General features: G+C 41.2%; 1 protein-coding gene across 1 annotated transcript in view; it reads right to left on the reverse strand.

Annotated features, from left to right (window-relative positions):
- Positions 1-7,099: 7,099 nt before the first annotated feature.
- Positions 7,100-12,565, reverse strand: part of megf11 (multiple EGF-like-domains 11) — a gene marked incomplete at both ends in the record, with an annotated part of 60,607 nt that continues 55,141 nt past the window's right edge. The window contains 8 exons of the mRNA XM_080504561.1: positions 7,100-7,275; positions 7,545-7,751; positions 8,964-9,008; positions 10,289-10,352; positions 10,448-10,617; positions 11,228-11,464; positions 11,568-11,696; positions 11,850-11,978. Coding sequence (XP_080360687.1) covers positions 7,100-7,275; positions 7,545-7,751; positions 8,964-9,008; positions 10,289-10,352; positions 10,448-10,617; positions 11,228-11,464; positions 11,568-11,696; positions 11,850-11,978 — 1,157 coding nt within the window. The remainder of the gene's footprint in view (positions 7,276-7,544; positions 7,752-8,963; positions 9,009-10,288; positions 10,353-10,447; positions 10,618-11,227; positions 11,465-11,567; positions 11,697-11,849; positions 11,979-12,565) is intronic.

Genomic DNA, 12,565 nt, shown 5'->3' on the forward strand with positions numbered 1-12,565 from the left:
TCTTTTGAAATTCTCTGGATCCGCCACTGCTACACAAATAAATCATGAAATATGAAAAAGGCAATTTTATAGCAGAAATCTGTCAGGTAGAATCTGTCAGGTATGCGTGTGGATTGTTGTGATGCTCTTTCTATTTCTTTATTGCAGAAACAACAGCTATGTCTGTTTGGAGACATTGCTGTTGGAGTAGTGCGAAAACAATAATCCTCATAGACTTTTACTCCCTTTTCGTTCGAGTTAGATTGATTTAAACAAATCTTTTGCACATTTAAGTGCTCGTCCAGTCTCACTCTGTCAAAAGACTTATTTAGTTATTGTTCAGATTTATGTGAAACAGGGTATATTTCAATCCAAATTAGGGAGCAGTCATAGTGGCAGATGGAGTGAAAATGATCGGCCTGACTGGGATGAATACTGATTGTGCATTAAGTAAAGATCCAGCTCTGGTCGAATGGATCCGCAGAGTTCTTGTAGCTGGACGTGACCACAATAACGATCTGCAGCTGAGCACTGCTGTGGATTTAGCCACAGCAGCTCACAGTCAAATAGTGCACCTTTAAATATGATCACAGCCACAAAGGTACCGATTCTGCTGGGAGAAACTGTTATACTGTAAAAATACAACCAGGAGCAGCTGTATTCACTCCAGCTGTCATCTCAAATGTTTTCTGTTGACCTCACGTTGCCTTCATTGCACACAAATCTACCACCCTGCCTTCCAGCAGCTGAGTCAGACTGAAGTGAAAGTGACAGGTCATGCAGTCGCGGTGTGGTCAACATCCAGGTGCAGCCTGACTGGGCATGTAGAAGTTTGCCCCCTCGGCCTGTGACAGCGAAAGACAGCTTTGCCTGAAAGAGACAACTGACAGGCCTAATGCAGCAGAAAGGATTGGCGTTGGTCTTTGTTTTTAACTCTTTTAACTTTTTTTTTTCAGTACAAGGATTGACAGAGTGTAAAAGGAAGTTGGATTTTGATTTTTTGATTTTTTTTTTTCTCACAAGAATTTGAGATTTTTGATTCCAGATGTTTTTCTATTGTGATCCAGAAACAATACAAAGCATCACATACTTTGTCTGTAGTTCTTGAAGTTTGTGGTGGGCCTCTCCGCCTGAGGCGGTCAACAGAGAACTGTGAGAGGAAAAAAGGAGAAAAACGAGGGGGTTCGGGGATGCTTTGTTTCCAATAGGATTTCCTTTCAGACTCACAATAAAAAAATAATAATAATAAGTGGAAGGTATAGCAAAATAAATAGATTAAAAAAAGTCAGAATTAATTTAATCAAATTGAAATATGTAATAAGTTTCATTGCAAAGCCGTCGTGTAACATAAGTGGTTAAACTCGTCATCCTACAATATTGTCTCTTTTACATGCATAATGATCTCAGTTAGAAAAAAAGGTTTGGAAGAAATCCGACTAGTTTTAATGTTTGAAAAACAAATTTATTCAGCCCTGAAACAAAATGCATAGAAACAGTTGGATGTCACTTTAATAATTCCTCCTACGTCCACACTTGGCTGTTAGGAGATCCTCATCTGGGAGGATTTTACAGAAGAATGTACTCCAGTTCTTTTTTCTTTTTTTTTCTTTTTTTATGTCTGTTTCAAATGAAACTTATATGAGGGTGCAGTGAACTGCGCCAAACAAATCAAAGTTGTATCTTTCAAAGTTTGCCTTTTGAGCAGCAAATTCCCTCTTTTCATCTTTTCTCGCATTGGGACTCGATTTCGAGCAGCGGTGGAGGAGAAAAAAGAAATAGCTTATACAACAAAACTGTGAAACAACTTGCACTTATTTGTCTCACTACTGTATCAGTCAGTTGAATTTTTTAAAACCCATCTTTAATTCCTTATTGTAAACTTCTTCTACAACTCCAGTAAAGCTTTTGATGTAATTTCTGCTGCAAAAACTGGACTCTTAATGCTGTAGTATCATTTCACCTGCACTATAATCATGAGAAAGAATCTCTTCCGGTCCAGGGCGATCAGGAGTAAAAATTCACAGTAACAGTTTTGATCAAAGTAAATGACCAGTTCGCTGAGATTGGCTGGACGAGTGGCTGCAAACACATACAATATCTATTAAAAGTGACTTAAAAAGTAGCACAGGATATGCATTTCAAACATTATATCTATCTTTTATTCTTTACACAATTGCAGGACTTTTGTATATCTTTTATGTTTTCCATGCACTTGTACAGTTAAATACTATAGTTTAGTTTGTGCCACATTTAGTTTTTCATTGTGTTAATAAAACATTTGAATAAAAAAACCTTAAAAAAAAAACAAACCTTGAAAATATATTACAAATTCAGAACAACTCATTATACAACGGTTGGTTCCGACGGTCTGACTTGAGCTGATCGAGCGAGACATGTTCAATGTGTGCTGACATTCAGGATTACAGCGCTGAGACTTTACACGATTGGTGGTGTCGCTCCACCTTAATGACACTAATAACAGTCGACTCGGTGTTGCTAGTGTCATACATTGACATGAGTAGTTGTTCTTTCTCTGGTTGCACATTAAAGTACATGATTGAAAGGAACAGAACTCGCAGTCATGTTGAAACAAATGGTTTGCATTGTTTTTAACTGTGGATTAGTGCCCCCCCCCCCCCCCTATTTCATGTTAATAAGACAAAATAAATGAAGAAATAAATTAAATTTTAATTGCTATCAACTAACAAATTATTGTTCATCTATCTATTGTGTAAACGCAACATCGTATGTACGGTGAAATATCAGCACAGCCATGTATGACTACAATGTAGTCGCAGCCTGCTATTACTCAAACTCTTTCTCTCTCGTGGGATATTCCGAAGTTATTTAAACATTCAACACCTGACACAAACTTCAGTAGAAATAAAGGAGGAGAAAAGTGTTCTCGGCTGCGATGATTAATTTTAAACTTAATGTAAAATGTAAATGTGTTTAAAAGGAAAACAAATGACTTTCTGTGAGACAGCCGACACTGCTAAATTAGAAATGAAGGAGCCCAGATGTGCACAGATGTGGATGTGTCAGCGAGAATCTAGTCAAGGCTTATAGTAGAGGAGCGGGGACATACAGGGCATATTTAATAGCACACGTCTCGTTGAAAGTTTAATGGAGTGGTTCAGAATGGCTAAAGAAGGTTCACAAAATTCAAAAGACGGAAATAAAAAAAAAAAAATGACTTTCTGTTGGAGTGACTCAGCTGAAAGGCATCACCTTTCATACCCACCTCTCCAGAATCTTCTTTTTAGGAAGCTGCCATGCACCGAGTTCTCACACAGTTTGAACTCTTCTCTGTTCAGTGTTTGCCCAGCTTCCAGTCTGACATCCAACTTTAACCAAGACTCTGTTATGTTACTGCCTTCATCTCCCTGCTCTACCTGGGCTGTGAGGAAATCACATGAATTATTTCTGTACTGAAAAGATATTCAACAAGCTACAAAATCGACATCTCTACTGAGTGCTCACCTGGCTGCCGTCTGACCTCGGTTTTGTTTTGTTTTTTATGCCTCCCTCTAAAGTACCCGCTTGGATTTGGTCCAATACCTCCTTGACTTACAGGTCGCATTCGGTTTCAGCAGGGCATCACTCAGGGCTTGTTGGCTGTCATTTGGTTGCCATGTCCATCTTCTTTGGGGTTCAGGAAATCTGCTATTTACTGCCGAGAATCGATCAAAACTCCTCTACGGTGGTGAGCTGGCACGCGGTAACTTCTTCAAGTTCAAATGATATGACATTCATCCCTACTTCCAGTAATAACGTCATTTTACTCTCGCTGCATCTATCAGTTGCGCGCGCGCGCGCGCGCACACACGCACACGCACACACACACACACACACACACACACACACACACACACACACACACACACACACACACACACACACACACTTGATTAACATGACATTTAAAGCAGTGTTTTTACAGCACATGTTGCCTGCTTTCATGATTTAATGTAGGTTATGTTGAGGTTGAAATCATTAGAAACCCAAGCCAGCAGGAAAGACCGCCGTTCAGTCAGTGCTTTTATATACTGTGGCATTGACTCTGTACTGGGCGGTCGTGTTTTAAACGACAGCACTCTCCTCTCATAGAGAGAATACCTACGTTTATATCTCAGTTAGAGCTCGGCTCTGTCTGTGTGGAGCGGACATGTTTTTCCTTGTGCGCGCAAGAGATTTTCATTCTCCAGTTTTGGGAGCCACCGGCTCAAGAGCTCCTACTACAGGTACCATATCAGCTTTAGCCCTCCACGAAGGTTCCAGCTGTTCCTTCCTTCAAGCTTAGAATGTCAGAGTGTCATCAGTAGGTTGAACAGAGATACAGAGATCGGAGCGTCACAGAGAGACATAGATGAGGACGTCCTTTGGTCATATCCCACGCTGATGACTGCTTCATGGTGAACGGTGCCCTGCAGAACCGGATGATGAGTGTCACTCAATTCCAGGCACATTTAAGGGACGTGAAAGGCACCAAGAGTGATTTCAGACCATTGGAAAACATTTACATCAGCATGGTCTGCATGCTAGACCACCTGCAAGAGTACCTGACCACACCACCGGGCGCAGGCCTTGTCTTGCCTGGACCAGGGAGTATTTATGCTACACAGTATGAGATGTCGCTGTCAAGCTGGAATCGATGCTGAAGTTATTGAGATTGAGACATTTTTTGTTGTGATATACCCACCATTGCTTGAGATGAGGAAATCCTTTATTGCATGCCTCTATCTAACCACCATACTTTTATGGTATAATATCAGTCGCATGAGCCTTTTATGTTTTCCATAAATTTCACAGAAAGTCAAATATCCCTGAGTTTTTGTGACTGATACAAGTATATTGTCTCTGCCAGCTTTCTGCAGTTTCAGATGACCTCTTGCATCATAACTGTACTTTCATTGCAGAACCTTGTGTGATATACAGTATGTCAAAGTACTAAAAATACCCTTCCTACATGTAAAGTGTGGGTTCATAAATAAAATCTTTCTGTCTGATATGATTGAATAAATCTTCAAATCAAAGTTAGTACAAGGTTTGAAATCCACCACCACAAAATAAAATGTGAACGTGGTTGGTTAAAGACTAATTATAGTCCTCTGTAATCAAGTGGAAGGTAATCACAGGATGTGCACTGTCAGTTATGTCATTCTCACCTCTGTACTTACTCTACTCATTATCACGAGGAAATAAATGTCCCCCATCTGGGAATTTTTGAATAACATGTGGCCTTGAAAAAATGTGATGTAAAACAACCATAAAAATAGTAATAATATTAACAATACTTGCCTGCTCGACTACAACACTAATTATTAAGTCCATCTTCTGTTAACTGTTGTATTAACCTGATGAAACAGATGTCTGATGGCAGAATAGGCATTTAATTTGAAACGTATGTACCAAAACAACAACCAGCTTTGATATGACAGCAACTAGAAAAACCTCCCTTAGAGGAGAAACAGTCATGGAAAGTATGATCCACTGTCACCACACTGCTCAAAGATGGCATAATGTCCAGCACTAATGAAACACTGTCTGTGCATCGATTGTCAACATGTTATTGCTTCTACAGAGGGTGAAATGGGATTCACATAGTGAATGAGCAAATTCAGTTCAATAAATAAAGAGGTTATTTAGCCTGATACAAACATAAAATCTTTTATAAATGATCTTTTTACATATGATTCCCTTTGTCAATACTGCACAGGGTATTTGTGGGTCATAAATTGGTCAGATGAAATATTATTTTCAATTTACAATTTGACAGAGAGAGAGAGAGAGAGAGAGAGGGACAGAGAGAGAGGAGAGAGAGAGAGAGAGAGAGAGAGAGAGAGAGAGAGAGAGAGAGAGAGAGAGAGAGAGAGACAGAGAGAGAGAGTTTTTAAGTGACTTCAGAAACTTCACAAAATGACACTGATAATCTCACAAGAAGATAAATTGTGTTATCTACATCAGTGGGTATCCATTATCTGATCATGCTCATCTTTTTTTTTTTTTTTAAATAGAATCACATTGATTTAAAAAATAAAACAACAAAAAAACACCATCACTCATATAAATAAATATTAATAAAAGCAAATAGCTTCATAAATACAAAACATAAATGTTGAAAGCAATTAATTTTAACACCCAATAATTTAAAAATGTAAAGTAACATTGGCAAGAAAAAAACCCTTTCACATAAAAAAATCAACACAAGATTAAATCACTTTATCAGTGTGTGGGAGGAGGGGGGGTCCAAACTTTCCTGTATGCGTGTAACTCTTGTTACTGCAATAAATGTATGTAACACTGGTGACCTGAATACATGTCCAGATATTCTGGACCTCATTAACACTGAAACTTAAAGAGGCTCTTAAGTACAGACGGATCTCACATTAGTATAAACTATGTGGCCATTACTGGATAACAGTGGATAAACAACCAATATAATATTTTACTATTTATCCATGCGTCCTCAGTTCACTCCCAACCCAGATTTCCTGGTTCATATCCCAGTGAGAAGTAATTTTCCACTTTGACTCATCATTTCATTACCTCAGAGCAGATGATCTGCAGCAGCTGCACACGCTGATGTCTATACATAGTAAATCTTCACTTTGACATGGTCAAGGCTGCAATACCTTCCTTCCTCCGGGGAAAATCACTTCCGTCGGTGGGATATTACAAACACTTGGCTGCTCTTGAATAGTAAACCTATCTTGTGGGATAAAAATGAGTGTGAGGATCGCTCCATCCTTGTGAATAAACTGTCTACTCAATCCATGTATACTGCCTTCAGCACTGTTAGGAACCATTTCGTTCCAGTTCAGGAGGTCCGTAAAGAGTCCGGGCAGCAGGCTGAGTGAGCTGTTGTAGAAGTAAATAAAAGGGGTGAATGGTCGCTGGTGTGTGGGGCACTCCTCTCTCCCCTCCCTCCTTGGGGGTGCCACAGAAAGAGTGTAAGTTTGGGAGGCTGAGAGGCCAGACGAGCAGCGGCTGTCCCTCCATCTCAACAAGATCTCAGTATCAAACACATACTGAGACAAAGGGAGGGCCTGGTTGAAAGTTGTCTGAACTTTTCCTGGATGCCGGCACGCTGTCAGGGGCCAGGTGGAGGGTGTGCTCTCTACAGAAGGGAGCTGGGGCTTTCTGGGGGTGGCGGAGGTGTGTGCGTGGGGCTGTGACGCATGGGCAGTATGTCATAGTGGTTGGGGATGTGGGTGTTGCGGGGAAGGTCATAGGGGTTCTGGGAGAAGCCAGTGGCCATCCCATTGGGTCCCTGCAGGATGCTCACCGTTGGTTCTGTGATAGTTAAGGAAAAGAAGGAAAGGGGGTTGGGGGGGGGGGGGGGGGGAGAGGTACATGAGAAAGACTGAAGATGAAAAGCGGCAGGCAAAGGCTAAGGAACAAAGAGAAAGGAGAAGTGCATGCAGTAGAAAAGCAGCTCAGATTTCCTCTTATCAAGGCTTACAAAGTCTGTACAGGCTCACAGCGTGACACACGAGCAGAGAAACCATAAGCTGCAGGACCCTGCTGAGCTCCACACACCAGAGCAACAACAACGGACTCACCAACATCATAGACATTCCTGCTCACACTGCCCAGGAGGGTGGCAGTGCCTCCAAAGGGCACTTCACGATGGGAGGGGGATTTCATCTCCACATAGCTGCTCTCTGTGTGCTTGCAAGCCAGCCCTGGTGGGTCTCTAATGGTGGCGTATGGATTCTCACTATTCAGGGAGCATGAGCTGTTGCTGCACATGGAGCCCTTGATGTAATCTGCAGTAACCGCAAGACAAGGACATATTCAGTATCAACAAAGAAGCGATTGTGACTGACTTACAACAGTGGTGTGAATACTGGGCTTCAATATAGAATCCCTAAAATTTAAACCAGTTTCAAGGCGAGGCCAGCAGAATGGTAATGAAAGTTCTTGCCATTCAGAAGAAGTTGAACTTCTTGTCTCTGACAGGTGAATGGTGGCACATAGCAATAGAGTACAAAGGAGAGAGAGGAAGACTCATCTCATCCATAACAGTCTCATCAGGCTGATAAGAGGCCTCATTAGAGACCGCAGCAAAGCTCCTTCAAACCACTCTTTACACCCTTGGGTCCCTCACATTCACCACCAACTGCACAGTGTGAGAGACGAAATGACGTATCAGGCACTGAGCCACAGAGAGCAATTACTGTTGGAATAAAACCTCAGCCCACCACGATCTTGTCCAAAGTGTGGGCAGTTTTCACATAAATCATGGCGACTATAAGCATGTGGGAATTTGGGGTCAGAGAAATAACGATCTCAGAGGGGAACAAAAATCCAGATGGGAAAATTGGTATTGAGCAAAAAAAAAGGATTTTGTCATTTTGGTGCCAATGAAGCTGAACAGGATGCTACAAGCAGTACATGTCTGCACCCACACACATACACATACGTTATACGTATACAACTCACACAAGCAGACTCACAGACTTACTTACAGATGCATTACCTGTCCTTTACCCTAACCTTCACAAGTAAATGTTTAACCCTGCACTCTAACACCACTCCTAACTTAAGTGTATTGTCTTAGTCACTTCTTAACTCTTAGGTACATTTAAATCGTTGAGGCTTGTTGCAGTTTGCCTACCTGTATTCAGGCTCTCATAATAAGATATAAAGGGTGGATGAGCCAGCGGACATGCGCGCTCGCACGCATGCACGCATTATAATAGCTTTATAGGATCTTTGTATAGACTTGCATTGATATCCTGCAGACTGACCTCAGCTGTAAGGCCTGACGTAACCTTTATCCTGACCTCAGTCTCCAAACAATATTCAATGACTCCCCTGCAAGGATTAAAAAGTGTGTCCCTTCGGTGACACGGGTCCTCACAGGTCAGTGTGCAATCAGGCCAATGTGCCCAAAACTAAAAAGGAACAAGAACAGACACACACACACACACACACACATACACGTACACACACAGTTCCACTTGTTAATTATTTACCTTTTCTGGAGCCTCTTTGTGTCTGTGTCTCACCCTGCTGAACATCTGCAACAAATGTCACAACATAAAAGCCAAACATCACATTCAGATTCCCCCCATTGTGTCAAGATTGACAGTTGGTGTGCCATTAAAGTACAATGCAGTAAATAATGATGAGGGGTTATTTAACAGTTCACCTGCTTGCTCTCACTTTCTTCTCAGGCTTACAAACTCACTGATTGAGTCTTTAATCAGAGAACACTTCCTGTTTTCATATCAGCAGTCCAGTATTAAGTATTCTTAACCTTGCACTGGCATTGTGAAGATAAATTACATATTTGAACAGAATATATTTGATCATTGTAAAAGTTTTCACAGTGAACTCTTTGTTATTCCCACTTCAATAAAAATTCTTATTTATCCAGTAGTTGCATTTTGTTTACATAACCCTTTACTTCAACCTCTATTTGAGTCTCTGTCAGCAGTGTGAAATTTTTAATTTCTCCTCAAAACATCAATTTAAACATACTGTCCATCACTACACCAAACCACTATATAGTTGTAAGTAGCAAGAAGAATATTACAGTGTGTTTACCGGTATTTGTTTATAATATCCATTGCTTTTCCCTGCAAATTGCTTGCCAATCCCGGTTCTCCTAGACTTTTTGCCCTGCACATTTGAGATGTTTTACTGCATTACACCTGATTTAAATGAATGGATCATTAACTGGCTTCTGCAGAGCTCGATGATGAGTCAGTCATGTGAATTCGGATGCTGGAACAAGGAGGTGTCTAAAAGGTGCAGGGCAGAGTGTCCACTGACTGTCAGGGTTGGGAAAGACAATCTGTTTATATTGTTACAATTCTGTCTTCTAGATTGTATTATACATACATGACTAGTCTCCACATAACTCTCATTTTGAACACAAATCATTATTTTTCACTGATTAGAACCAAAGCATATCATATTTTAAGTCATTTTGAATCAGAATACGGCACTCAAAAATGATTTCTATAATTCAGTCTAAGGGTGAAATAGCTGACCTGATGTAAGCCATCATAGAAAAATGTGCCACTGGGAGAATTGAAAGAGAACTAATGAGTTCACAATGACCTCTATTCATCTTTGCACCTCCGTTTTCTCTGTCCAACCCGCATATCTTATCAAAATCAGAGCAAAGGTTGTGTCAAACAAGAGACCCCTCATTCATCGTCATTCACAGCAGACTAATGCCGATGAAAGGTCTGCACTAATAACACATGCATCCTTGGACTTAACTTGACAATTCTGCAAAGCTCAGATTTAGTTTGTGTGTGGTGGGGTGACAACAGAGACAAAAACTGACCTAGGTCATTGAGGTTGCAGTAGGCTCTCCAGTCAGAGCCGTTCCTGCTTTTCAGAGTGCTCGACTGCAACAAGAAAAACAGTATGTTGTTGCTTCAATGTGTTGGAAGTGACTGACATGTAAAATGTCAACACAGGCATGGAAAAAAAACAAACATACTTTGAGGGTCAGAGTGCCTTCCAGGTTACTGGAAATGGTGGAGACAACATTGCATTGTGCCACAGTGTGGTAACTGGGGTTCGAGAAGCACTGTCCACTGCTGCTGCTGCTGTTCTGGCTCTGATTGACCTCAGGGGCGCTGGTCCTCATCGCTACAGTGCTGCCACACTCTGAGGGTTCACAAGATACTTGTTATTTTGCTGTCTGTTATTTCTTTGCACACAATGATTCAAGCTCAGACAGTTTTATCTATCGCCATGAAAATACAAACCTGCTGCTGTCTTCCCGTTGTTGTAGGACTTACTGAAGTAATGAAAGAAAGGACTGGACATTTTTCTACTGTTTCAATAACTTGTACAAATAATACAGCTGTGGTTCTTGTGCATATTATAATATGGAGATATACTGCTGGTTTATTGTCAATTAACCTCTACAACTCAACCGAAAGTCATTGAAAGTGACATTTTTCTACGCTTGGAATTTCCAACAACCTAAGGCAACTGGAAAGCAGCAGGAGCAGCCATTAGGTAACAATAAAATGTGAATTCACTTTTTTATTTGTGCAGCTTCACTTGTTTTAAACAGTGTGAGTGACAAGAAGGGACTGTTGCATCATGTGTCATCATACATGAGATCAAATGCCCTCCAGTTCTTTCACTACACAGTTGTTATTAATAATCACATTATTGCATGGGGTGTATTCAGTTAGATTATATGCTTCTACTGAAATATTAATATACAGTTATTCAATCATAACAGACAGACACCAGGATAACTTACCAGACAGAGAATAGTCAGTGTTGGTGATGTGCATTGCTTGTGAGTAGGACACACTGGGTTGTATCTCGTGCCCCTTGTCCCTCTGCCGTTGTCTGTACCATACGAACAGACTAAGCATGGCCATGATGATGAGGAGGAGAAAGATAATGCCCATGACAGCCCCCGCTGACTGGCGCTCTGAGCCTCGAGCCGGACTGATCTTGGTGTATGGGTTCAGCTCCTCCATCATGAGAGCTGCTACAGAGAAACCACAGGAAGAGAATTGTTTAAACAATGTGTACACATCTGCGTTAAAGTGACAAAACCCTGCACCACCTCAACTGACTCAATCACCTCTCACCTTGATCACAACGGATGCCTTTATATCCCGAGCTGCAGTAGCAGGTTCCAGTCACATAGTCGCAGGTAGCATTGTTCAGACACTCACACAGCTGCTGGCAGCCGTACCCAAATGTACCAGCAGGACACTCTGCATGACAGAGAGCCACATTAGTGCATCCATCAAAATTAAAGCACTTACAACGGGGGGGGGGGCAAAGTGTTTGCACAACACATGCATACAACCACACTCATCCACAGGGTAATTTTGTACACAGCTAAAATGTGGATGGAACCACTCAACTCTGCTCACAGCTCGTCCCGATGAAGCCGGTTCGGCAAGCGCACTGGCCAGAGATGTGGTCGCAGTCGGCGCCGTTTTGGCAGCGGCAGACCTCGGCGCAGTCCCTGCCGTAAAACCCTGAAGGACAGCCTGGGACAGAGATGTACAAAATTATGGTGGCGGGAGGGGTGGAGAAAACAAAGAGAGTGGAAGACAACGTAAAGAGTCAAGGTTATATTGCAAGGGAACAGGAAAATCAATACCATTCAGTGTCTCCACTGCATACTCAATAGGGGACAATGTGAATGAATGGCAATGAAACATTTCCTGCTTCAGCAGAAAATGCAGTTATGCTGTTAACATAACCTTAAGGTGGAATTAAAAAAAAAAAAAAGGTAGACAGCTGGCAAGAGGAAGTCTCTGAGAGAGAGGAAAACTGTTCAAATAATTGTAATTTTCATGCACAATAGCAAGAGCACAACGCTACAAACAATGCTGAAAAACCCTCGGGGTGAAAGATAATGGAATTCAAATTAGCGGACTGATGTTGATGATCTGCACTGTCCCTGAATGAGTGACTAGAATGTGATATGAGCACATTATTGAAGTGACCATTAGTATGATTTTAAAGCTTCTCCGGCTTAAAAAAAAACAAACAACTAAACTAAACTAAACAACAACAGTGTGCTGAATGAAAACTTAATATTATCTCATTATGCTGCTTTCTAAATAAATGG

The sequence above is a fragment of the Blennius ocellaris genome (assembly GCF_963422515.1).
Source record: "Blennius ocellaris genome assembly, chromosome: 11".
NCBI lineage: Eukaryota > Metazoa > Chordata > Actinopteri > Blenniiformes > Blenniidae > Blennius > Blennius ocellaris.